At 39.1% G+C, this 27,762-nt stretch overlaps 1 protein-coding gene across 3 annotated transcripts in view; it reads right to left on the bottom strand.

The window, feature by feature from the left end:
* The window catches only part of UACA (uveal autoantigen with coiled-coil domains and ankyrin repeats), a 98,610-nt gene that overhangs the window by 17,408 nt on the left and 53,440 nt on the right, over positions 1 to 27,762 (bottom strand). For all 3 annotated transcript variants that reach the window (XM_040493125.1, XM_040493126.1, XM_040493127.1), the window contains exons 3-13: positions 23,898 to 23,986; positions 20,905 to 20,969; positions 20,078 to 20,135; positions 15,817 to 15,887; positions 15,611 to 15,717; positions 12,186 to 12,367; positions 10,517 to 10,554; positions 7,645 to 7,713; positions 3,910 to 4,017; positions 3,347 to 3,379; positions 2,744 to 2,842 (exon numbers count right to left, since the gene is read on the bottom strand). In XM_040493125.1, coding sequence (XP_040349059.1) covers positions 2,744 to 2,842; positions 3,347 to 3,379; positions 3,910 to 4,017; positions 7,645 to 7,713; positions 10,517 to 10,554; positions 12,186 to 12,367; positions 15,611 to 15,717; positions 15,817 to 15,887; positions 20,078 to 20,135; positions 20,905 to 20,969; positions 23,898 to 23,986 — 919 coding nt within the window. The remainder of the gene's footprint in view (positions 1 to 2,743; positions 2,843 to 3,346; positions 3,380 to 3,909; positions 4,018 to 7,644; positions 7,714 to 10,516; positions 10,555 to 12,185; positions 12,368 to 15,610; positions 15,718 to 15,816; positions 15,888 to 20,077; positions 20,136 to 20,904; positions 20,970 to 23,897; positions 23,987 to 27,762) is intronic.

The raw sequence follows: 27,762 nt of genomic DNA on the forward strand, positions 1-27,762 counted from the left end.
CTTGTGGTGACCACAGCATAACACACAGAGTTGTCGAATCACTAAGTTGTACACCTGAAACTAACTGTGGGTCAACTATTTTCAATTTAATAAAGGATGTGCAGACATAGTTTGTGTTTGTGTATCTGCATTAGTACTAATAGCTATGTGTCAAGGTGATATAGGTGACCACAATAAAAATGGTCTCCATAGTTCTATAAATTAATGCCACTTCCACTAATCCTTAGTGCCTCCAGGGTATGGAAAGATGTCTGCAGGCTTAGTTAAGCTCTTTGTTAGATGTAATAATAAATATTAGAGTTTGCAATAGTTGCTAAATGGGCTTATACATGTATGGGTTGGGAGAGGCCTATCCGCATATAAGGAGTTCAAAAAACTTAGTTTGGGTTTATTACCTTTACTTGACTACTCACATAAAAATGGATTGATGAGTTGTCTCCTAAAATTAGTCTCATTCTAAAATACCCGTATTTTTCCACGTTTTTCTACAAACATAAGGGAACTGCCTACATACTGTATATACAAATAATGTAGCATTTCTGTTGGCAGTTTAGGAGGAACTTTTAGCATGTGAGAGGACACAGTTGTAAATATTCAATATTTATAAATAAAGCATTCTTAGTTTTTAATGGCTGCTGTCACAAATACTGGATCACATGTAAAGTGGACCCTCTAATTTTCTTTTTGAAAGTAAAAACTTATTTCTAATGTAAAAATTCATCAAAATGAATTATTTATTGACTGGAGAAAATGTCCCCACTATAATATGTGCAAAAGTTACAAAACGATATTCCCACCTCTGGCTGAATGTGCATGTAACACAAGTTATGCACAAAGCAAGTTCTGAAAGGAGATCAGTCAGGTACGAAGATTGCTGGGATCATAGGTGTGTTTATCTTCTGTTTTTAGTCTAATAATATTTTCTAAATTTTCTAAAATAAATTATGTATTGTTTTTGTGAGAAAAAATGTGTTATTTTTCTATAATATATTATAATCTTACTGAAAATTATAGACTTGACTCCAAGTTTGTCTACAGCTCCAGAAAAACATGTTAGTCTTAAGATGTGAGTGTCCGCTCGTAGAAGAAAATACAAAAATAGTACTCAATTATAGGTATCCAACTTTGATCAATACTTCAAAAATCCTATATTCACAACTGTATTTTCTCATTCAAGCCATACTGAGGTTAAAACTAGTCAGACTGCCTGGGTTCAAGTTCTGGCCCTGCCACTTACTATTTATAGTGCCCCTCCATGCCTCAGTCTCCTCACTTACAAAGCAGAGTTAAAGTAAAATCTACCACACAGAGTCGATGTGTTTATGAAATGCATGCAAAGCGCACAGAGCAGTTCCTGGCACATGGTTGGTGCTATGAGCTGTTAACTGTTACAAGTTTCACTATTAACCTTAAAAACAAACATGTTCAAATGTGAAAGACAGAAGCCACTATACTAGTTCTAAATTAGCCTATAAACCCGTATCTCTGAATAATCTTCAGGATTCAGTCATATAAATGCAAACATGCTTTTATTTTTTTCAATGTATCGAGGCATAAAATACATGAATATTAAGTGCACAGTGCAATACATTCTCTGCATATGCGCACCCTGTGTAATCACAACCCGGATCTAGAACATTCCCTGCACCCTCAGAAGCTTCTTCATACCTCTAGTCAGTAACCCGTCACCAAAAGGTGGCCTCTACTCTGACCTCGTTCACTACAGATTTGTTTTGTCTGATTCCGAATTTCATAAAAATGGAATCATGAAGTATGCACTCTTTGTGTCTGATTTCTTTCACACAACATTATGTCTGTGAGATTCATCCATGTCTTTACTTTTTTCATAGCTACATGCATTTTTTTTCATTTACAAAGAAAAAAATTACTTTTGTTATGTCCTTTGGAGTTCTATTCCCCAATGAAGATAAAAGATTCACACTGAATCAGCCACCTTCTTCAGTGACCCCAGTGATGAACATTTATAAAATATATATTACGGCCTTTCAGAACAAACCTGTGCAGTTAAAAATCAGGAGAGTGGTCACTGTTCGTGCAAGAAGTGTGGGTAGTGACAGGAAGTAAGAATGAGGAGGCTTTTAGGTATTGGAGATGTTCTGCTTCTCGATCTCAGTGTGTTTGACTTATGAAAGTTCTTCAACATATATACACTTTAACAAGTGTACTCTATAATGTATAGTGTATTTCAACAAAAAAAAATTTTTAAAAACCATGACTTTGGAAAACATAAGAGCTAACTGATCCAACCAAAGTTGAGTATACAATCTAAGACTTATTAAGACACTACTCTCACCAAAGTGGTCTACTTAAGGCATATATACACAGACTCCTGAGATAAGCCTGGAAAGATACTATTCATTTATGACACTTTGTTATTATCACTATCATAATCATTGCAGATTTGCAGGTAAAAGTATGAAGTTTTGTAAAGGTAAAGATGGACAAAGAGGCAAGCTAGAGAAGAGATACTGGGACGGAAGAGAACGCCAGGCACACGTTGGTCAATTTCAGGCGTCTCGTTTAACCTTGACAACAACTCTGTGGAGAGGGGGACAATCCCCCCGATTTTGCGAAAGCGGTAGCAAGCTCAGAGACTTTAAATGAATTGCCCGAGGTTGCACAATAAAGAAAAACGTGGTCATTCAAATTTAAGTCTGACTCCAAGCTCCTTATCACTGCCCATTTTGTGCTATATGAAATAATTTATTTAAGCTTTCTATACCTCAAAATATTTAAATCTATTTTTCAGAGCCTCGATAGTTCTCAGGCTTTCTTCATGTTGCTTTTCTTTAGCTGCCAAAAGGGACTTCAGCTTTTCTTTCTGAAATGGAAAGGAATAAATACAGAGCAAAATCATTCTGTGCTTGCAACTGGGTTAAAAATGGGTTTCAGAAAATGTGAATTCAAATTACTTTAATTTTTTTTAGTATTTTTAACTATTAGTAGAGCTGAAAATTTCTACAAGTATACTAATATAGAACACATACCAACAATACTATGAAAAATTCAAAGGTCCGTTGTTTGTTTTAGATCTTATTATTTTCAGACATTTTGTTTGTAGTGTTTAGAACTTTACATCTTTTCATAAGAAGTTTCACAGAAAATCAGGCATTCAGAGGCAGTGACAGCAAAATGTTTATGATAACCCATGCTACTGTACTTAACGTGTATTTTCAGTCACGTGTACGTTTTGTTTTCCCCTTTAAGCAATACCCAGAAACAGAATCCTCATCCCCAACTCAGTTCAAGATTCAAACCTCTCCAGCAGTACCATTTTCCATTTACGTAAGATTTTATATCTTTAAAGGAAAACCTATCATCCTACCTCACTTTCCAGATCATCAGCAACCATTACTTCCTAAATTTAAAAAGAAGAAATGTACTTTCGTTATTAAAAGGCATGAACTTGGCGAGTATCATTTTAAAAGACTAGCGTGTGTCTTTAGGATTGGGAACAAGGACATAAGAAGCACACGTCTCTAGGTGACCAATTCTGTGGTCTGAGCTTTCATTGGTTTTTCCCACTAACCAGGCTCAGATGCACTGATTCTCCTGAGAACCCATCACTTATCAACTCCTACTTACTCCTCTTCCTCACGTCTTTTGTCCGCTCCTTCCTCTCCAGTCCCGGGGCCCCCACTAGAGTTCAGAGCTTTGCTATCACCATCGACCAACAGTATTTCTCTGTTCTTACACGTGACACTGAAAGTTTCCTGTAAAGATCCCAGTAAGATATAACTTTCCTCAAGGGCAAGGACCTGGCTGTACCTCCTTTAGCATCTAGCACGGTGACTTAATGTGACAGGCGATCATTAACGATTTGTTGTCAAGGACGATTACCGGTAGTAAAACATTTAAAAAACTTTTTAGATGAGGTAGATTCTTTACCTCATTCAACTGTAGTTGTAAACCGTTGACTTTATCCAGTAATATTCTCTGTTCTTGCTGAATTTTTCTCAACCTCTCTTTCAAATCTTCATTTTCAATCTCCAGATCCTTAAATAGTAAAGATAACAGGTGCTAGACTGGCCTTAAAAGAGCAATTCTTATGGAAGAAAATTTTAGAAGTAGTTTGCTATCATGTATGGATGTATACATCTCTAACATGGCTTTAAGCCCAAATACACAATAGTTTCGATGACATTTCAATGACCTAAAATTTGTAGATCAGAAATCACACACAGGCATACTCATTTTATCGTGCTTCGCTTTACTGTGCTTTGCAGACACCGTGTTTTTTACAGATTGGAAGTTTGTGGCAACCCTGCACTGAGCAAGTCTATGGGTGTCATTTTTCTAACAGCATTTGCTTACTTTGTCTCTGTGTCACATTTTGGTAACTCTCTCGATGTTTGAAACTTTTTAATTGTATTTGTTATGGTGACCTGTGCTCAGTGATCCTTGAGGATACTACTGTAACTGTCTCGGGGCACCATGACCTGTGCCGATCTCAGATTATAAACTTAACCAACGAATAGTGTGTATGTTCTGACTGCTCTACCCACTGATCCTTCCTCTACCCCTCTCCCTCTCCTCAGGCCTCCCTAGTCTCTGAGACACAACAATACTGAAATTAGGCCAATTAACAACCCTACAGTAGCCTCTAACTGTTCAAGTGAAAGGAAGAATCACACGTCTCTCACCTTAAATCAAAAGCGAAAAATGATTATGCTTGAGGAAGGCATGTCAGAAGCTGAGAAAGGCCCAAAGTTGGCTCTCCTGTACCAGTTAGCCAAGTTGTGAATGCAAAGGAAAAGTTCTCGAAGGAAAAAGGGCTACTCCAGTGAACGAATGAATGATAAGAAAGCAAAACAGACTGACTGCTGATATGGAGAAAGTTTTAGTGGTCTGGATAGAAGATCAAACCAGAACCCTCCACAACATTCCCATAAGCCAAATCCAGAGCAAGGCCCTAACTCTCTTCAATTCTATGAAGGCTGCTAACATATCATCCATGCTACAGTTCATGGATCAAGGAGTAATTTCAACTTTCAAGGCTCATTAGTTAAAAAAATACATTTTGGGGGTGCCTGGGTGGTTCAGTCGGTTAAGCATCTGCCTTCGGCTAAGGTCGTGATCTCACGGTTTGTGAGTTCGAGCCCTATGTGGGGCTCTCTGTTGTCCACATAGAGACCACTTCAGATCTCCTGTCTCTCTCCCTCTCTCTGCCCCTCCTCTGCTTCCTGGCTTTCTCTTGTTCTCTCAAAAATAAATTTTAAAAAATTTTAAATAAAAAAAAATAAGTACATTTTGTATGTATTGTATGGCTGCCTTAGATAGAGATTCTTCTGATGGATCTGGGCAAAGTAAATTGAAAACCTTCTGGAAAGGATTCACTTTCTAGATGCCATTAAGAACATATCAACATTAACAGGAGTTTGGAAGAAATGGATTCCAACCCTCATGGAGGACTCTGAAGGGTTCAAGGCTTCATTGCAGGAAGTACCTGCAGATGTGCAGCAAATAGCAAGAAAATTTGAGTTAGAAGTGGAGCCCGAAGACGGGATTGAATTCTGTGATAAAACTGATGACTTGAGGAGTTGCTTTTTATGGATGAGCAAAGAAAGTGGTTTCTTGAGATGGAATCTACTTCTGGTGAAGATCCTGGAAAGATTACTGAAATGACAACAAAGGACTTAGAATATGACATAAACTTAGTTGATAGAGCAGCAGCAGGGTTTGAAAGGATCAGCTCCAATTTTTTTTAAATGTTTATCTCTTTATTTTTGAGAGAGAGGGAGAAAGAGAAAGAGAGAGAGAAAGCAGGGGAGGAGCAGAAAGAGAATCTCAAGCAGGCTCCACGCTGTCAGCATGGAGCCAGACATGGGCCTGGAACCCATGAACCTTGAGACTGTGACCTGAGCCGAAATCAAGAGTAGGACGCTTAAATGACTAAGCCACCCAGGCGTCTTGGATCAGCTTCAATTCTGAAAGGAGTTCTACTGTGGGGAAAATGCTACCAAACAGCATATTACCAAGAAAACCTTTGCTAAAGGAAGAGTTCATCGATGTGGCAAACTTCATTGTGATCTTATTTTAAGAAACTGCCACACTCACTTCCACCTTCAACAACTCACCACCCTTATCAGTCAGCAGCCATCAACACCAAGGCAAGACTCTCACCAATAAAAAGATGACAGCTCACTGAAAACTCCAATGGTGTCTAGCATTTTTCAGCAATAAAGTACTTTTATTTTTTTCTCTATTTTCTTTAAAAAAAATATTTATTTAAGCAATCTGTACACCCATCATGGGGCTCGAACTCATGACCCCAAGATCAAGAGTCGCACGCCCTTCTGACTGAGCCAGCCAGGTTCAGCAATAAAGTATTTTTTTAATGTTTATTTATACTTATTTTTGAGAGACAGAGAGGCAGTGAGAAAAGGAGACAGAGAATCCCAAGCAGGCTCCACATTGTCAGCACAGAGCCTGATGAGAGGCTCGAGCTCACCAACTGTGAGATCATGACCTGAGCTGATATCAAGAGCCAGACACTTAACCGACCAAGCCAGCCGGGTGCCCCAGCAATAAACTATTTTTAAATTATGATATATACATTGGGGGTTTTTTTTAGATACAACGCTGCGTCACACTTAACAGGCTACAGTAAAATGCAAAAATAACTTTTATATCTACTGGGAAACTAAAAAGTTCATTTGACTCGCTTTATTGCAATATTTGCTTTGCTGCAATATTCACTTTATTGCGATGATCTGGAACTGAACTGCAGTCTCTCCGAGGTATGCCTACAGACGACGGTCCTATGCTGTCTAGTTAATACAAGCGTATACCACACAGCAAACCACCATGATTCTAGTAAGTACAAAATAAAAGAATCACCTGGAAATAGAAAATAGAAGAATATGCCACTTTAACTTCTGTTTAACATCTCTCAAGTTCATGAGAGTGTTCTACCGCTTTTGCTAAACTAATTATTATTTCAGTGCTCTGATGACATGTTTAAGGCTCCAATTTAGGGCTATAGTTCACTTTCTTAATACCACACAGTAAACTAAAAAAGCCCAAATAAAATGCTTTTGCTTTATCATATGGAAAACAGCTATACAATGTATATTTTAACGGTGTTTCAGTCATAAAATAAGCCGTTTAATTATGGAATCTTCCTCTGACATTAATCCACATAATAATTATTTTTTGAACACTGATGAACATAAAATATTGTGTGCTTAACAAATGATTTTTTGATCAAAATAAAAAATACTTGCATTAGACAAAAGTAAATATTTATTTACATTAATAACCATCATTTTTAACCACAATATTTAAACTTGTATTCATTTTTAAAAATAAATACACATTTAAAATTTATGGCCCAAAACAGATGTATTTAAATCAACAAAAAGTTACATAAAGTTGTTAAATGATTTGCTCCTAATACATATGAAAACGATACTTTCTGTAAGGTAATACAACCCAACCATTTGTTTCAAACGTCAATTCTCTTAGAAGATATGGCAAGAAGACAGAATCACAAAACATAACAGGCTACCCTCCCTTCTCCCACTCATTTTCTCTCGTTTCTTGTTCCTTCTCCTCACCCGACCCCACTACAAACAACACTGCCATTCGCTGCAAAGGAAGACACCACTTTTTTCTTTTTACCTGAATGTTTGGATGCTCCCTCTGACCCGACTTCGTATTTACTTCATCTAGCATGTATGGCAAATTTCGCTTTGGTGAAACATAAGAAAACACAGGTTAGCAAGTAGGAAAATACAGAGAAGGACATTTTCCTCAGTAGGCAATGATCAGCGCTCTGAAGCTTATCCAACGCTAAATTTTGCTGTACAAAACACAAGGTGGCAGTGTTTCCACTTAAAACTCCAAATGGACGGCAACTCTTTAAGTTTTAAATAAATCAAGTATGATGTATTTTGAAATATGAAGACATAACAAAATTTAAAATATGAATTGTGAAGGGTTTATTTTAACTAAAGTCACCAAGATTTAAAAGGTAGGATTCACGCTAGACCCAAAACTAACATTGCGTTAGAAGGCATCATCAACTATTCCCAAAGGAAAAAAATCTAGTATTGAAAATGAAGAAGGAGGGGGACTTACATTAATGTTAAAATGAAATACGGAAATTATTTACTTTTCTAAGCACTGATACACTACAAAACAAAGGGTGTGGGAAGAAAGAGAGAGACAATCCTCTGATCAGAGCTATACAGAAGATCTCTAAAATGACTTGGTTCAGGACATGTCGTTTTGTACACTTACCGCTTCGAAACCTTATTCCAGCCTACAGATGGTGCTTTCATAAAAACATTAATAAGACAGCGTAAAACCTTTTTTTTGGCCCCAACTGACCTTTTAATCTACATAATAGTTTAGAATGCTATGGTCTTCCTTTTTGAGAGCTTTAAAAAAAAAAACAACTAATACTTTAATTCTCCAAGGTTTTTTTTTTTATATTTTGTATTATTTGTCGAGTTTTGTTTCACCAGATGTTTTAACTACCATTCTAATGAGAGGGGCAAGGTCCCATTAGACAGATATTTCATACCCACGATTTGGTCCAAACTATATTTCTAGCCTCATTCCTTCCAGCAAAGGACTGTTCCTCATGTGAGATCTGACCTGCTTCCTCACTCTACCTTCACCCCCGCCTTCCCTTCAGAGGGCCCTTCATCATCTGACATCTGCTTACCTCGCCCGCCTCTTCTCCTCCTCGGTCAAGTGCATTATCGCTCCTCCACTCTGACCTGCTACTGCCCCGTGGACATGTTCAACATGTTCCTGTATCAGGGGGCTGGCACCTGCCCTTCCCTCTGCCCGTGAGGCTTCTCCTACAGAGCCCTTGTGGCTCCCTTCCCGCTTCCTTCAGACCTCTGCTCAAATGTCACTTCCTGAGAGAGGCCTTTGCTGGCCACGCCATCTAAAATAGCTTCCTGTCCTCTCCTTCTTCATCCCCTAATCCCGTTCCACTTTCCTTCAAAGTGTATGCCAGGATGCTAACTACTAGTATTTGCTTAGTTTTCATTTCTCTCCCTAGGCGGGGAGCAACGCGAGGCAGGGACTTCGCACAGCACTATGATTCCATGGCACTTAGGACAGTAATTGGCATATAGTAGGTGCCTCACAGATGTCTGTTAAGCAAACAACCGAAGAAGTCTTATTTTGAAAACTATACTGTGGTCTTCTTGATAATAGGGATTAACTGTCCCTTAGTTCAGGAACAAATCCTGTTTACAGCAGATATTTTTAAATGTATTCAATAAATAATGGGAATAAGTGAGTTTTACTGTTCCTAGCAGAATATTAACTCCATGTATTCACTTAGATAACTCCTAGAGCACTAAACAGAATACCATTCCCACATTAATATTTGACAATTCTTTATCTTAACTATCTCTGTAATTCAGAAATCACTTTGGTCTGATCCCATGTAAGATGGCTGACACAGACATAACAGGGTACAGTTTGTTTTTTCACTCCACTCCCACTTAGGTTGCGTGAGGAATGGAAGAGAAGGGTGAAATGGCTGTTCCAGATGGAAAGGTGAAGTGACGGCAGACGTGACCCATGCATGAAGTATGACTTAATTCTGATGGGTGGAAAAGGAGAACGTGCGTTAATGTAGCTTTCGGATTCTGGTAAGAGGAAGAGAAAGGATGTTCAGAGAGAATGATGATCAGGACTTCTCAGAGGGTACCTGAGGCCTCTCTCCGGGGTTCGCAAGTGCTCAGGCTCCTCTCACTAGAGAAAAGCTGAAAGCCTGGAAGGGAACAGCCAACAGAAAAGGACAGCTGCCTACGCTAGCTTTGAGCAAGTCGGTGACCGCGCAATACGCCAGCCCGCTTACTCGAACCTAAAGAGATCAGGGGAAAACAGGAAGACATCTACTGAGACGGGGACACAAAACCAGGGTGACACGGTGTTTTGATAACAAGTTAGTACAAAGTATGAATTATCTCATGCATTGTATTTCAAAGTCCTCGTTAAATACCGATAAGGCGAAAACAAAAAGCGCAAAAAAGCAGAATAGTAACAGTGGTATTGAAATCACAATATATAATTAGTTTTGAATTCTGTTTTCTTCATTTCTTACTGCATTAGAAGAATTTCCCGTAACAGTAAACATTTCGCTCTCTTATTAAGGGAGAGTAGAGGAAACTGTTAATGCCCTACCAGGCTAAAACTCATCATTTAAGAATCTCCACAAGGTACAATATCTCATATTTGAAAGGGCTGGAGGCTCGAGGCTGGCAATCAGGAGGTGATTTATTTCCCACTGGATATATTCACTGTATGACTGTATCGCTGTAATTGAGATTCACTGTCTCAAGCTGAGTGATTGTATCAAAGCCTCGGGATCTAAATATCTGGGTTCTACAGGGGCATGATTAACTGAGGAGAGAGAATAGCGTGCACTTAAACTCAAAACAGTTATGTATAATCACTAACCTGTAAACACTTTACTGAAATTGAACAATATATATAATTTTTAAAAAATAAAATGAAGACCTACCTGTTGTAAAGATGGTCCTTTCTTCCAAAGTTCTCTTCCTGAAGATTTAAAGAGAGAGAGGAGAAAGAGGAATAGTAAAATGGCAGGTTAACTTGGATAGATTACAGACTATGGATTCCCTAACACACAACTGAGTCATTAAAGAAATCAGTTTTAAGTTTCCTCTAAAGCTTGCTACTTCACAGGTAAAGTGACAGGGACCTATTTTTTACCTGCATTTTCTTCTTTTCTTTTTTTTTTTTTGCTAGGACTATGTCCAGGTAGATAATATTCAATGCTAGGAAGTGGAGGCAATTGCAAAATGCGAAATTTTAAACACTTTTAAATTGGAAGGTAATTTGTCAATATATATCACAAGCTTAGAGAAATGTGTATATCCTGAGACCCATGATTCAATTTCTAGGAACTGATCCTACGACTTATAAAAATATGCTAAAACATTTATGCATAATGACAGTCACTGAATTGTTACGCATATTAGTAAAAACTATAAACTTAAATGACACATACAGAAAATTGCTTAATTAAATTAAACCTAAATATATGGAATTTTAGGGGCACCTGGGTGGCTCAGTCGGTTAGGCATCCGACTTGGGCTCAGGTCATGATCTCATGGTTCATGAGTTCAAGCCCTGTGTCGGGCTCTGTGCTGACAGCTCAGAGCCTGGAGCCTGCTTTGGATTCTGTGTCTCCCTCTCCCTCTTTGCCCCTTCCTCACTCATGCTCTGTCTGTCTCTCTCAAAAAAAAATAAATATTAAAGAACATATGTGGAATTTTATGCATTAATAAAAATCACAATATAGACAAAATGTTTATCTAGGAGGGAAAACTCTTCAACATTTATTACACAAAAAATAACCTGCAGCTCACTGTAAGTGACCTTAATTTTACACATAGGCAAAAGACTGAAAGGCTATTCCTCAAAATAGTAATAAGGAGTCTTCAATGGTAGGATGAGTAACTAATTCTACTTGTTGTGCTTTTCTGTATTTCCCAATTTCTCTTTCATAAAGATAGAGAAATACTTGGTACAGGTATCTGATAAATATTGGTTGAATATTTTATATACATGTTTAAACAAGGATTCTTTCTTTAAAACTTTTTTTTTTAATTTTTTTTTTCAACGTTTATTTATTTCTGGGACAGAGAGAGACAGAGCATGAACGGGGGAGGGGCAGAGAGAGAGGGAGACACAGAATCGGAAACAGGCTCCAGGCTCCGAGCCATCAGCCCAGAGCCCGACGCGGGGCTCGAACTCCCGGACCGCGAGATCGTGACCTGGCTGAAGTCGGACGCTTAACCGACTGTGCCACCCAGGCGCCCCTCTTTAAAACTTTTTAAGTAGAAAAGGTCAGCGCTACAGCCCTCCTCATCAAAAAAATACGTATATACTAGTAAAACACACTTGATTTGGCTCTTTGTCCTCATTGAACTTACTCCACAGAACGGGGTTTACTCAATCAACTGGCCAATATATGCACCAAACACACTGCTCCAAACAAGTGACTGCTAAAATCAAATACGCAAAGCTGCGGACCAGAGGGAGACAGACCAATGACGTGCATCATGAAGTAAGGTTTTGCTTCTTACAAACCGTGGTTCCACCATCTAAATCTTTCAAGGCTGCTCTTTATTAAGCTAGACATTTCTAGTTACTTTGCTACCTACCTTTGTTGGTATTTTCCGATGCAGTCTTCAGTAAACTTAGGATGTCCAGATTGTCACCAATTCTTGCATAGTAAGAGCTGTCATGGCCCAGGGCATCCAGCAAGCTTACATCAGCACCATTTTTGATTAAGACTTCTACAGCATCTTTACAACCATACTCACAACCTAGCATGAGAGCAGTTCTAAAAGAGAAGACAAGAGGCACAAAAGACCTTGAGAAAGATCCAAGAAGATATTTCAGAAACCTTCCAGGGGCTCCCTTCTTAAAGAAGAAGTATTACTTATTAGGGGAGTTTGGGTGGTTCAGTCGGTTAAGCGTCCGACTCTTGGTTTCGGCTCAGGTTATAGCTCACGGTTCATGAGTTTGAGTCCCGCATCAGGCTCTGCAATGACAGTGCAGAGCCTGCTTGGGATTCTCTCTCTCCCTCTCTCTCTCTCCCACTCCCCCCACCCCACCTCTCAAAAAAATAAAGGAACTTAAAAAAAAAAAAAAAAGAATAGGTATTACTTTAAAAAGTCATACTTGTTATACATACCGATTTTACTTCATAGATTTAGCTTCTATTTTAACTTCATCACATTTACAAAAACATTTGCTGTGTGTCTTAGTTTGCAGAACTGAAAACCTCACATCACCTTACATACATTTGTTGCTGCCGCTGCCAAACTCACCGCAAAATCTTCCAAAACGGATACTGTCACCCATCCATTCAAAACCCATAGCTATAAACCCACACTATGCGAGTCCCTTCATGAACTGAACCTTGTATCATGCAAACCTCTTCACAGAGTCCCTTCTACTCCAAAACAAGAATCAGATTCCCGTTCTGATTTCTCTCCTTGGAAGGGCTTGCCTTCTCCTAACCGGGGACCTTCGCATCCTCACACTTAATTTCAAAACCTGCCTCCTCTATAAACTTTCCTCAACTATCCCCATTATCATGGACCACCGTAATAGGATCATTAGCACTGAAACCCTTTGCAAATAGTAATAATGTAATTACACAACTGAATCATCATGGAGATGTGGAAGGACGCTGGAAATTATTTTGTCCCATTCCTAGTTTTACTGCTGAGGAAACTAAAACATAACGAAATGGAGTGACTTATCCTATGTCTAACACTGTCTTTGACTGTGAACGTTGGATTTTGTAAGGAAATGGACTCTTGCCTTATTCTGTGTATACTCTGTTTCTCTTCTCACTCCCCAGTAGTTGTTGGAATACAATTTTATATCCACCAGGTACCAACAAAGTTTTTTTTTTTAATTAGGGAAAAAATGTTATAGATAAGACAGGAAAATAAAGAAATAGAGAGTGTCAGAAACTAAGATTTTAATTTATTTTTAAAGCCATCTGCTACCTAGCCTATTTAATACACATTGCCCTACCTTACTCTGTGTGTGTGTGTGTGTGTGTGTGTGTGTGTGTGTGTGTGTGAGAGAGAGAGAGAGAGAGAGAGACAGAGAGACAGAGAGAGAGACAGAGAGAGAGAGAGAGAGAGAGACATTCAAGTGCATGGGAAAATATAAGATTAAAAAATAATAATAACATGGATCAACCAGATCATCCCTCTCTGATCCTAAACTTTATTTTTAAACCAAATGTTCTTAGTCATGCGTAGAACCAGATTATAGTATCTGCAAAAACAAAGTAATGCAAAAAAGCCACTTCCTTAATAATCACATTAATGATTTAATTGCTTAAGAATTTCCTCCTTTGAGAGGTCTGAACAATACAAACAAGTAGAACTATAATATCTGACATCTAAAGACTATTTTATTATACTTATCTGCCTCTAGTGAAATACAAAAAACAGGATACATGTTTAGAGGAATAAAACTAAGTCAAACGAAAGCAAAAATTTTACCAGTCATCATTTACAAAACGCCAAAAATGTGTTATAAATTATTGTAATGCTTCAACTAGGGGATGGGATGCATTTCAGATACTTCGTTGTCAGAAGCGTGACCATGAACATGAGAATTAGTGCAGCGCCACAATACACTAGACCCACAGGAGGGGAAACGGAGAATTATGGACAGAAAGGGCTAGTGCACACCAAATAAAATGACATCGGACACAGAAGCAAAAATAAATGCAGGGAACCTCGGGGTGCAGAAAGGAACTCGGTTTCAGAGAAGGAGACAGCACTATGCCCAGGCGGGGTAAGGAGAGGGAGCACGTTGGGGAAGTCTATAGAGAAAAACGGCAAGCTCCAGGACACCCAAGAACCTTTACTCTCAAAAGATTCACTAACGAAGAAGCAGACTGTAGATGTAATTTTTTATTCCTGTCCCCCATATCTTATTTGAGCACATTTCTCATTGAAAATTGTTTTAAAACTTTTTTTTTTTTTTTTTTGGTTCGGTCTTACATATTAATCCTTTATTTATTTATTTTTTTGATGGTGCATCATTAATTTTTTTTTTAATGTTTGTTTGTTTATTTATTTTAAACATAATTTATTGTCAAGTTGGCTAACAGCAGCCCCTCTGGAAAACAGTGTGGTGGTTCCTCAAAAAATTAAAAACAGAACTACCCCACAACCCAGCAATAGCACTACTGGGAATTTATCCAAAGGATACAGGAGTGCTGACGCAGAGGGGCACATGTACCCCAATGTTTACAGCAGCGCTTTCAACAATAGTCAGATTACAGAAAGAGCCTAAATGTCCATCCACCGACAGATGGATACAGAAGATGTGGTTTACATATACAGTGGGATACTACTTGGCAATGAGAAAGAATGAAGTCCTGCCATTTGCAGCAACGTGGATGGAACCGGAGGGTATGATGCTAAGTGAAATAAGTCAGAGAAAGATCTGTTTTCACTCATATATAGAACTTGAGAAACTTAAGAAGACTTTAAAATAGGGGCGGTGCTTGGTGGCTCAGTCAGTTAAGCAACTGACTCTTGATTTCGGCTCAGGTCACGATCTTGCAGTTTGTGGTATCGAGCCCCTCATCAGGCTCCGTGCTGACAGTGCAGAGCCTGCTTGGGATTCTCTTTCTCTCCCTCTCTCTCTCTACCCCACCCCCTCGCTCGCTCGCTCTCTCTCTCTCTCTCTCTCTCTCTCTCAAAATAAATAAATAAATAATAAATAAATAAAAATTCTTAAAAAAAATAAAGTAAAAATAAAATAAATAAGTGGGACATGATTCCTCTTCCTTCAGTTTTCTGACCTGAACACAGGCTCCAATCACTGCTTGTATTCCACATTTACCCTGTCATCTTCTCCTATTTCCCTCTCCTTCCTTCATTAGACTCTGGGGAAAAAAGGGGGGGGAAAAAAAAAAGAAGTGGGTGCTAATTCCAAGGAAGGGGAGATCTAAAGGGGAACGGAAAGGCCAAGGCACAGCGGCAGAGTTTCAGAGTCGCTGCAAATCCAGCTGGAGTCTGCAGAGCTGTGATAAAAGGGTTACCTGTTTTGTTTGTCTCTGGAATTAATATCCGCCCCTTTATCTATCAGCATTTGACAAATTGTTGGCCTACACATCTGAGTGGCCAGAACCAGTGGTGTCCGCCCATCCTAAGCAACAAGAAAAATAAAACAGCATCAAGACAACAAATCTCCCAAAGCATAAAAGGCAGAATACTTGGATTGAAATGAGAATATAAACTGACTTACTACATCTTTGGCATTCACTGAGGCCCCGTGGTCACAAAGCAGCTGGATGCTAGAGGGACAGTCGGCCATGGCTTTGAGGAACAGAGGAAAATGATAAATGGTGAACATCTGGTGGTAAGACACATGGTGCTTTGCTACGTCCATAAAAGGCGTAAGTTCTTCCATTGCTAAACTACCGAGCTTCACGTCAGCTGCTCTCAGTTTAGTACAAGTACCCATTTTCTCTCTGAAAATGGATTAGACAAGATCATTTCATAAATGTTGTATAATGTATTGGGACTAAGGAATATTGCCACCCTTGCAGAAGACAACATGCTGCTACCCTACAGGTAAACATGGAAAATAAAAATAAATTTTCTACTTAGAATGTATTCTTAAATGTGGCTTAATCCTTGAAGGGTTAGCTCAATTATTTTTTCAATGAATCATATTCAGTTGTTTATAGAAGAGTCACAGTAAATAAGGTTTGACTCATATAATTCATATTTCCTTTTAAAAGCAGAGACTGCAATGTCTGCCCTTAATGATGCAAAGCAGAGTCACCTTCCTAAAAATTCTATTACAACACCACACACTGCTTCTCCTCTGACCAACACTGGAGTTCATTATCTGTATTAGAAAAAAAATTATTGTTAACTTCATAAAAATAGGATTGTGGGGGCGCCTGGGTGGCGCAGTCGGTTAAGCGTCCGACTTCAGCCAGGTCACGATCTCGCGGTCCGTGAGTTCGAGCCCCGCGTCAGGCTCTGGGCTGATGGCTCGGAGCCTGGAGCCTGTTTCCGATTCTGTGTCTCCCTCTCTCTCTGCCCCGCCCCCATTCATGCTCTGTCTCTCTCTGTCCCAAAAATAAATAAACGTTGAAAAAAAAAATTTTTTTAAATAGGATTGTGTTTCAACTCCCCATGAGTTTTTATTAAAAGTTTTTATATTATTATTAACAAATACTCCCCATGAGTATTTATTAGGAGTCAAGACTAGACTATTACCCACAAAAAGTACAAAGTCAGCATTCTTGTGTGTGTGTGTGTGTGTGTGTGTGTGTGTGTGTTAAATTAAACAGAATAAAACCAAATATAAGAAAATCAAGTAAATTTCATTTCTGCTGTCTTTAATCCAGCAAGCCTTTTATATAAAATACAAAATCAGTCTTAAAAAAAAAGAGATAAATTGAAGCTGAATACATTAATTCAGGAATTATAAAATTAACAACCATTCGGGCCCAATTAAAAGTAAGAATGAGGGGCGCCTGGGTGGCGCAGTCGGTTAAGTGTCCGACTGCAGCTCAGGTCACGATCTTGCGGTCCATGAGTTCGAGCCCCGCGTCAGGCTCTGGGCTGATGGCTCAGAGCCTGGAGCCTGCTTCCGATTCTGTGTCTCCCTCTCTCTCTGCCCCTCCCCCGTTCATGCTCTGTCTCTCTCTGTCCCAAAAATAAACGTTAAAAAAAAAATTAAAAAAATAAAATAAAATAAAATAAAATAAAATAAATAAAAGTAAGAATGAAAAAGTGTAAAGCATAGCAAAGGCCAGAATTACAATATGGTGAACCAGGAAAGTCAGTACTAAAGGTGCTATGGTGGAGAGTGGCAGCTGTTCATCAAACTGTGGTCACCCTTTCTCCCATGGTGATAAAGTTGTGCTGGGAGCATGGCAGCTCACCTGGAGACCACAGTTCCCAGACTTCTTTGCATGCGGGCATGGCCACGTGCATTAGATCTCACCAGCGGAATGTGACAGGAGTGACGTGTGCTACTTTCTGGCTCTAGGGCTTAAAAGTGTGGTTTGTACATTCCTCCGCGATCTTTCCCCTTCCTGTTAGCAGGAAAACACAAGTGCCTGCTATCAGCTTCAGCCTTATAGATGAGGACGACACCCTAGGCAACAGCAGAACTGCAAAGTGGAAGACATCTGGGTCCCTGAATGACCATATGGTACAGAGGCACAAGCCAATCTGAACACCAGGACTATGACACGAGAGAAAGCAATTGCTAGGTTGTTGGTTTTTTTAAGCCACTGTTATGTTATGGTGCCTTTGTCACAGCAGCCTAGTCTTAGCCCTAACTAAGACAAAAACTGCTATCAGGAGTTAGGTGCTATTACAACAAATACCTAAACGACATGGCACTGGCTTAGTGGCTGGATACCAGGTGGCGAATAAACATATTTCGGGCTAGAGGTCTTGTGATTTTTCTCATGCTGTGGCAAAACATTTGAAAGAGCTATCATCCATGATAGAAGCGTATCATGTGGCTACGGAGCCTTTCCAGGTGACTACAGAAGGGGTACCGTGTGTCTATGGAGCCCTTCTAAGTGAAGCAATAGAAAAGGGCCAAAATTTTGGTGCATGTTGGCAGCTGCTTACTACTTTTGGTGAGGTATTACAAGAAAGAGATGAGGTCAAGCAAGACTCAGCCAGTTTATGAACAGAGATAAAAGGGAATAGAGAGCATCTAGATAGCTGGGACCTCAGAGATGTGGGGAAGCCAACTGTTTCTCTATATCAAACAGCAAGATAGAAACTATTGTTGGTCACAGATTTTCTCAAGGACTTCCCAATAAGGAGAAAAGAAAAAAAAAAATCTAGTCTTGGAATAAACAACATCTTAAGGATACTATAATCCCATTCAAGAGTATGATTTCAGATGGCTTAAAGGTGGCAGCCATTAAATGAGGCAGGGAATCGTGAGCCTACAAATAAGGACAAGAAATAAAGGAGGCTTAAGAACTTTGTGTCCAGAAAACAACTTCGAAGACAGACGTATGGAAGTAGCTGGTGATGAATAAACCAGAAAGTCCACCAAGGCTTTATAGGAACCGTACTACGCAAGGTCCCAGAAGCCCAGTCTGCTAACACTCATGATTGTTCTAGCCCTTAAGCTGCCTCTACAGAGGACATGCTCTCTGCCGTGCAATTTATCTGTGACCCTAGAGAATAATGGACAAGGAAGAACCTCCCAGAAGGCGGAGCTAGGGCCTGTAGAGAACAATGGATAAGACATTTGTCCTCAAGACCAAAAACCACATAGGCATCATTGAGAGGCTCAACTGACAATCTATGTGAAAATGCTCTGCAAGTAACCACCATCTTATACAAAAAGAAAAGAAGAAAAAAATCATCGCGTAAAAAATTAGACTATCCTAAAGCACATAAAATGTTTTTAAAAACTATAAAAAAGGGGCACCTGGGTGGCTCAGTCGGTTGAACGTCTGACTTGGGCCCAGGTCATAATCCCACGCTTCGTGGGTTCTGGCCCCACGTAGGGCTCCGTACTGACAGGCTCGGAGCCCCAGAGCCTGCTTCGGATTCTGTGTCTCCCTCTCTCCCTTCCCCTCCCCCGCTCACACTCTGTCTCCCAAAATAAATAAACGTTTAAAAAATTATTTAAAAAACTAAAATAAAGATACCAAAGTTTGAAGGAAATTTGCAGTTTATTGCATTTTTCATTCAGACCACTTTCCTCTACTGCAGAGATTCCAGAAACATGAAGAGAGAAGGTAGCTATTTTTCTTTCCTTTGGCCTTCCAACAAAATTTACGAATGTCAGACTTAAGAGTCAGGCCAGCGGTCAGACTGTTGAACATTCCAAAAATACTTTCATACTTAACCTTGGCCCTGAAGACACCTAAAGAATAATGCAGATAAACTTATATCCATAAGTATGCATAATAAACTCTGTGAAATTACTAGTACAAATCTTTTTAAAAAAAACAGCACATTATAGAAACATGAAAATCAGCACTGAGACCTAAACCAACAGATATCACCACCATTAATTAAGAAATTACTACATGCCAGGCACTATTTATGATTTAATTAAAACCACTTACTGCAGTAGTATTAACTTCATTTTGCAGATGAGAAAAATGATGTTCAGACATGCTAATTAGGTAAAAGTAGTTTTTAAGAAAAAGAAAAGTCATCTTCCCATTTCTCCTACCAGTTCCCCTGCTCCTCTCATAACACACACACACACACACACACACACACACACACACACACACACGTGCCTGGAGCTCCTTGAGAGCAGGATCATGGTTTATTTATCTTTGGACTTTGGATATCTAGCAAACTAGCCTGGAAACGTTGACTGAATCTTTTTAAGCTGTACAATCAAATAAATTTCAAATCTGCATAAACAAAAACTTCGTAATGTTGTTTCTCCGCGAATTATACAAATATATACGTTAAAACTTTGAAATTAATTTAAATGCCTAGCCGTTTCAACAAATAATTGCTTCTGTCCAAGCGCAACCTTCGCTCACCTGCGTCATGAAGTGCGGTTCTCCCCTGCAGGTCTACATGCTCAGTGGGACAATTGTACTGTTAAAACACAGAAACTCAGTCATCTGGGAGAGTTTTACTTTACAGTTAAATATCTAGAATCAAATGAACAGCTGTTATTTAATCTTAAAATATTCCATTTATCAAAAAAAAACTAAACGTCTACTAGACAAGCCACTAAATATTTTGACATGAAACAAATAACATTATACTGTAAAGTTGAGTTTTTCACCAAACAGGAAAACATATGGTACATTATAATAGCATGGGATGCAGAGACTGTTATTGTTTGGGTGTTTTTCTCACCAAGAGTTAAAATTTGAACTGAATCAGGAAAAACAAAGGAGGTCTGCTGTGAAACTTCGTGGCAACAACATTTATGGAAATGTATGGTGGGACCCTTTCCCACTAGTTCAAGGAATTCTGTGACTGCTTGACTACAAGTTTAACTAATGGCATTCATATCATATAGTCTAAGTGCCTGATGTTTATATAGAAATATATAGAGCCTATGTTGTATCACTTTATGTCACAGCCCAGACAACAGAAAACTCCAGTCTCCAGCTAATGTCAACAGGAAGGTCAAGCCTTTGTTATTTATTTTTAATACACCGAGTTATGCGATTCACTTCCCTCAGAGTTTCTGCTCTTTATTGTTCACATTCTTTCACAAACGATGGGAAAGATATTACGTAAGTCAAAATTAGCCCACTATTTTCTTTGATCTCAAATTCCAAAAACACATTGAAAACACGTCTATTATTTGTAGTCAAAATAATAAAGCTGAAGTATTAACCACTTTTACTACCTGTAGAAGTTTTTGTAGACACAATGCATGCCCATACTTTGCAGCCAGGTGAAGAGCATTTCTTCCTAGAAAAGAAATAATTAAAGACATCCACGAAGGGTTATTTCCTTCACGCGTGAATTTTCCAAAGAAATGGGACTCATTTTTCCAACATTAGTTGACAGGACACTTAACTTATCAGCACGCTTTCACTCAGGTTGATATTTTAATAAGAGATACTATACACACCAACACAATGAAGGGGGTAAGAAAAATTAAACATATAAATCCATAAAGAGCAAGAACTTTGCCATAGTCATCACTGTATCTCCAATATCCACAGTAGTGCCTGAGACAGAGTAAGTTCAGTCGGCACAGGAAAGAAGGGAGGGAGGGAGAGGAAGAGAAAGAGAAAAAGAGAATGGGGACAGGAGAGTGAGAAACATACCTAGATTTCTCATAATAATTCCAAACAGGCAGTGTGGACACTAAAGTGCAAGACGTTAAGAGACCTAAATGAAAGAAACTAATTTTCAACTAAAATTCAAAGTTCATTAGGACTGTGTCTCTGAAAATAAGACAACTTGTTCAAATATAATGTGTATTAAATGTGAAAATTTAGGGGTGCCTAGTGGCTCAGTTGGTTAAGTGTCCGACTCGTGATCTCAGGTCATGATCTCGCGGTTTGGGAGATCAAGCCCCACATCGGGCTCTGCGCTAACAGCGTGGAGCCTGCTTGGGATTCTCTCTCTCTCACTCTCTCTGCCCTTCCTGCTCTCTCTCCTTCTCTCTCTCAGATACACAAATTTTTTTTTAAATGTGCAATTTTAAAGGAAATTATCATCTGAAAGATTAACTCTGAATACTGATCCAGAACAAATTAGCAGTGAGTCCGGGTCTTTAAACGGGTACAGGTACAACATACTCATCTATACCTAAATATCCTCGAATTACAAATAAGACAGATGTGATGATTTCAAATTTCAATTTGTTACTGTTCATGGACAAGTTTCCCAGAGCTTTTACACTGTGAAAATTGACAAGAAAAACTGTCACATTTACATGGAAAGTAAGAGAGAGTATGGAGTGGGACGGTGGGGGAAGGCACAGTGGTGACAGTCCCTGGTACTCAACAAACTGCCAAAGAAACTTGACCAGATAAAAATGTCAGGTAGGTATTTCCTTAGCCAAATCCAAATCCAGCCACTTGAGAGGACAGAGTAAAGAAATTAAGGAAACATCAAAATCTAAAGCACAACACTATGAATTACACCCAACACTATGAATGACACTATGAATGCCTACCTGGTAAGACCTGGGTCACAAATACCTCAAAACCCAAACCACACTAACTTGAAATCTGGTTCTCTTTCACCTACGTTTGTACTGGTAACAAATCAAGGAGTTAAGATAAAATACATACCATTTTTTAATTGAATTGTTATCCAATATCCACATCTGGACTACAACTGACAATGTGACAGCAAATGAGACAAGGTCCTTGCCCTGAGGACAGGACAACTCGATGGAGAAAAATACTAAACCAAAGTAAATAAAAGTATAACTGGACAACAGCAAAAACAAAAGACAAAGAGTTGAAGCTGAGTAGGCTGGAATGCTGCACATGAGATGATGTCTGCTGAGCCTGGGAAAGCATCTGAACCTATCTTCTCTGAAGGCGGGAGGGCAAAAGTCACTAGATCGGCCACTAGGCAAAAATACCCAGAGCGGAAAGAACACAGACAATACATAAGATGCTTGTTTGAATGAGAATCAGCACAATATCTAAATAAAGTCTAAAGAGTTCTAAAGAGATACACGGTTAGTCCGAAATTTCTAAAGCTAAATATTCCTCGACACCAATGGAATGCTTTTGGAAATAATTAACGTATTCTTCTGTTCGTTCAGAGGTGGCAGATAAATAGTTTGTTCTTCGATTTGGAAGCTGACACATCTTTAGGTGAAGATCTTCCTCGCTAACTCACTGAGATCTCTCTATCCCTCTGCCTCCCTTCCATTTCTAAACACGATGCTGGTTTAACTGTAACGTATTTATTTGTCTATCTACGGAACCACAGGATAAAATATGAAAGTTGTTAAGGATATTCTCTGTTCTAGGTCACCTCCTATATTTATTGAATAACAAAGTAGAACTGCAGAGAAATAAGCTGTCGAGAGAACGGAGAGCGATCATCCTGAGAAAACCAGCGTGCGCATCGAAGAAAGACAATGGCTATCTTCACATGCTTAAAGGTCTATCCTGTGATGTGCAGACAAACTTAGGCTGTACGAGTTTGAAAGACAGACATGGGTACGACTACATGTAAGCAGAAGGCACAGAAAGAACCAGACTTCAAACTGTCTACAAAAAAATTTTTTTTCTAAATGTAGCTAACCAAATACAGCACAGGCTTCCTTGCACGGCATAATGGTGAAAAGCAGACTCCGGTCACAGCTCATCCATTGAAGGACCCTGGGCAAGTCAGTGAATGGCTCAGTGCCTCACAGCCTCCCTGGGATGGTGTGAGGACAGAATGAGCTGGCACGTGTTCGTGTGCTCAGCAGAGTAGCAGGTGATGTGAGTGGCAGCTCCCCTTGTTATGATCATTAGTGGTAATGCTGTTGTTGTCACGAGGCCGTTAGTTCCCCGTCACGAGAAATGTTCAACCCAATGCTGAACCACCGTATGACAGCAAGAATTCATATACTCGAGGCGACAGGAACAGAATCTAAATGGCCCCTAAAGGTCCTTCAAAACCTGAAATTTTAGGATTCGGGAACACTACCAAGACCAGCACTTGACTTCAGTTCAGCAACCCTGTCTCCGCACTTCCCTGTACTTCACCTCTTCCCATCGACGATACCTCAGAAGTAAACTTTTTCTTAACTATTTAAAAAGAGAAAATGAAGGACTTCTCTTTTTAAGTCACGTTCGGGTCTGATTCAGAACATCAGCAGTGGACAAGGCTTGTCCTCTCTTTTTGTTGCACAACTGACTATGGAGGCAAACCCACCTGCAGTGTCAGTGGCTGTAATATCAACTCCATGGATAAGGATGGCATTCAAACATTCAAGATTCCCTTTTGAGGCCACAACATGGAAGCTAAACAAAAAGAAAATATTTGTTATGCACAGAAACTACTAAATGTCAACTTAAATGTTACATCAACGTCACCTTTTATTCAACACACACACACACACACACACACACACACACACACGTTTTAAAGGCTACATTAAAACACCTATATATTTTACGTCAGAAAAAGAAACCTATCACTTATTACTGAAAAACTAATTTTAACCCAAATTTACATAAGGAGCCAAAACGTCCTAGAAATAGCTCCTTGGAACCAATGGAATATTCCAATGTTCAACAGTCTTAATAATAGAAAATGTATACAATAATACCGCTAACTCTACAGTTTTTTATTCAGTAGCGAAGGCACTGGTGCTAGAAGTCTGATACATGCACGGAAATTTTTCTATCAGATTATTTTGCTTAGTTTCAAATATACTGAAACTGCCAAGACAACTCAAGTTATCGCAGAATGCTAAGGCCAAAGACAATCAAAACACTTAATCCTTCTCTTTACAATTATCAAATTAAACCTTGCAGAGAAAAGCCTGCAGGACAACAAACTAAGCAACGCTTGGAAAGCCATAAAAGTCATCTTCCCCAAAAGTACCAACAACTACCACCCATCCTTCCTTTTGTTCACAGACCTGTATGACTGGGCAAAGTTTCACACAAACAGGCATAACGGCACAAGCTTCCTAATAAGGCAAGTAAAGGCTGCTTTAAAAACTTACTTTAGATCATCAAGTATTCCAGATACAGTGGGAAATATCCCATTGTTTCTTTGATCATCTAACACTTTATTAACCAACCAACCTGTACAAAAATCTTTGGGCCGCAGTAAGAACAGACAGCGACTGATTGACTATACTCCACCTAATCCAAACTGGTAGGTAAACACAATAGGGCTTGCTAGCAAAGGATGTTGAAATCGGGTCAACATAGAACTGAACCCTAAATAAGGACAATAACCACCGTGAAGATGCCAGGAGATAAGGCTGTGCAAGCTCTCTGCCAGGTGCCTGGATACAGACAAACTCTGAACATGCTCTCAAAAGGCGTCTTCCATAACCACGTCATCTAAAATGGCTATGATTCCCCATTCCCTGAAGCCTTAGTATGCCTACTTCCCCAATCCCTGCCTTTATTCTATGGAGAACTACGTATTATCGAATACACAAATTCAAGATTTATTTTCTTTACAGTCTTTCTTTATAATCTGTCACTCTCCTCCTGCTCAAGTATAAACTCAACAAAAGCAGGGATTTTTGTCTGTTTTGCTTCCTATTACATTCCCCAGACCAATTTAAGTACCAGACAGATGACAGGCCCTCAAATACTTGAATAATTAAATGCCTGGAGTTGCGCTTGGGTGGCTCGGTTGGTTAAGCAACCAACTCTTGATTTCAGCTCAGGTCATGATCTCACAGTTCACGAGTTCGAGCCCTGTATTAGGCTCTGCACTTTGGGGACTCTCTCTCTCTGTCTCTCTCTCTCACTCGCTCTCACTCTCGCTCTCTGCCCCTTCCCCACTCATGCTGTCTCTCTCTTAAATAAACAAACTTAAAAAAAAAATAAATGCTCAGAGACAAAATCTGGAGATAGGTTGCAAATTCACTTCCAGATATTACAACACTCTGTCATGTGTCTCGACTAGTATTATTATGATGGATGTAAATGCAAACCAGACACCAAGCACTAGTAAGTAAAATAAAGGAGGTTTGTGTACAATTTGAATTCGAGAGACAGAGATATTTCTGATTAAAGGAATATGGTGTTCACAGGAATCAGATAAGTTCTCCTTACAGTGGAATTAAATTCCACTATAAATCTGTAAGATTATAAATCTCTTTTCAATACCAAAGTAGGGAATTATACCGTGCAATGCACCATTAGAACCTTTTGAGGAACGGTAATTTCCTTCAAGCAAACATTTTTAGTCTCCCAACAATCTTGGAGGGAACATTTTTTTTGTTTGTTTTCCTTTCTTAGCTCAAAAATTTGGAAGACTTCTTTCTTCAAAATAAATCAACTGGGGCGCCTGGGTGGCTCAGTCGGTTAAGCGTCCAACTCTTCATCTCGGCTCAGGTCATGATCTCATGGTTCATGAGTTTCCGAGGCCTGTGTTGGGCTCTGCCTGTTTGGGATTCTCTCTCTCCCTCTCTCTCTCTCCCCTGCTCACTCGCTCTCTCTCTTTCTCTCTCTCTCTCAAAATAAATAAATAAACTTAAAAAAAAAAAAAGGCAAAACAGATCAACATTACACTGATGATGTACCAAAGGGCAGAATTCACAACAAATCTACAATGCATTATTAATGCAGATGTGCTATAAATAGCACACTTCAGAAAGAAGACATATCGATCACTAACTTGTATACAAAGAGTCATAAAGGAAATCTGAAAAATTAGTTTGTAGAAATACTCTTTTTCAATATAAAAAAATCAACTTTAAGCTGTCTTTTTTTATTTATTTATTTTTTCAGTGTTTATTTTTTGAGAGAGACAGAGAGACAGAGCAGGGTAGGGGCAGAAAGACACAGAATCCAAAGACACAGAATCCAAAGCAGGCTCCAGGCTCTGAGCTGTCAGTACAGAGCCCGATATGGGGCTCGAACTCACAAATCGTGAGATCTTGACCTGAGCCCAAGTTGGAGGCTTAACCAACTGAGCCACCCAGGTGTCCCAGAAGCTGTCTTTTTAAAAACAAGACCTGTATTTGTGTTTCCACAACAGGAAACCCAGGTAATACGGGACAATGGGAAAAACCACATAAACCGTACGACATCTGTGTGAGGGCATCAGTAAGCTAACAAGATAGTGAAAAATATCTAGACCAGGATGCAGGGAAGGAGAGAGGCCCAGAGAGGTGAGGGTGGTATCTGAAGCCATTTTTTGCCAAGGAGCATTTACTGATTCCAGAGAAAACAGCTGGGAGCCAAACAAACGTCACTTCTGACAGCCTCAGGGGACAGAGGGACAGGAATTGGTATGTGACTTTCCAAGTGGCAGTGGGGATTTCCGGTGACTCTGTCCCATTTTGCTTTGGCAATGGGCTGAACCCTAGGAGAGAGGTGAACAGGAAGAAAACAAGTCCTTGCAGTGACTATGGCTAGGCTTCAAATATTTCATTTCTGAAACTGGACTGAGGTCAAGAAGCACAGGTTACTTTGGTCTTAAATTTCAAAATTAAAAACAAAAAAAACCAAGTCATTCAAAACGAACTCACTTTTGTAATTACATAATATACAGAAAGCATATTTGTAACATGTCCTATACACAAAATGCTTTTGGAAGCATACAGTTTATATGCAATTTAGGAAGAATACAGTTTGTGTGCAAGGAGCAAAAGGAAAATATTTTATCCCATGAATCCTAAAAGACTTCTATTTCCTGCAGTGAAAACCTTAGAGACTAGAACTACTCACATATTTCACAAACTAAAGTTCATAGTCCATCAAATTACACCAGATTTTTATAACTCTGACCATCAATACAAATAATTTCACTCCAAACTGAACCTCAGATTTAAAAGACATTAACAGAAACTGAAGCAATCATTCATTCAAAACATCCAAAGCATGGATAGGCAGAACTGAAGAAATCAGGTTTCACTGAAGATGTTCATCCCAAAGATTTCCTGTATCTTCTAACATGTTGGCATTTGGGAAAAAAGAAACACGAAAAACCAAGTCGCTTCTAGATGTTAAATTTTTACTGTTTATACTGTGAGCCCTAAAAATAGCTTAAAATTTAGCGAAAATAGGAGCAGGACTCAAAATAACTAATGTTGTCATAGCTA

This window comes from Herpailurus yagouaroundi, unplaced genomic scaffold (genome assembly GCF_014898765.1).
Source record: "Herpailurus yagouaroundi ecotype Mexico unplaced genomic scaffold, PumYag 184, whole genome shotgun sequence".
In the NCBI taxonomy this organism is placed as follows: domain Eukaryota; kingdom Metazoa; phylum Chordata; class Mammalia; order Carnivora; family Felidae; genus Herpailurus; species Herpailurus yagouaroundi.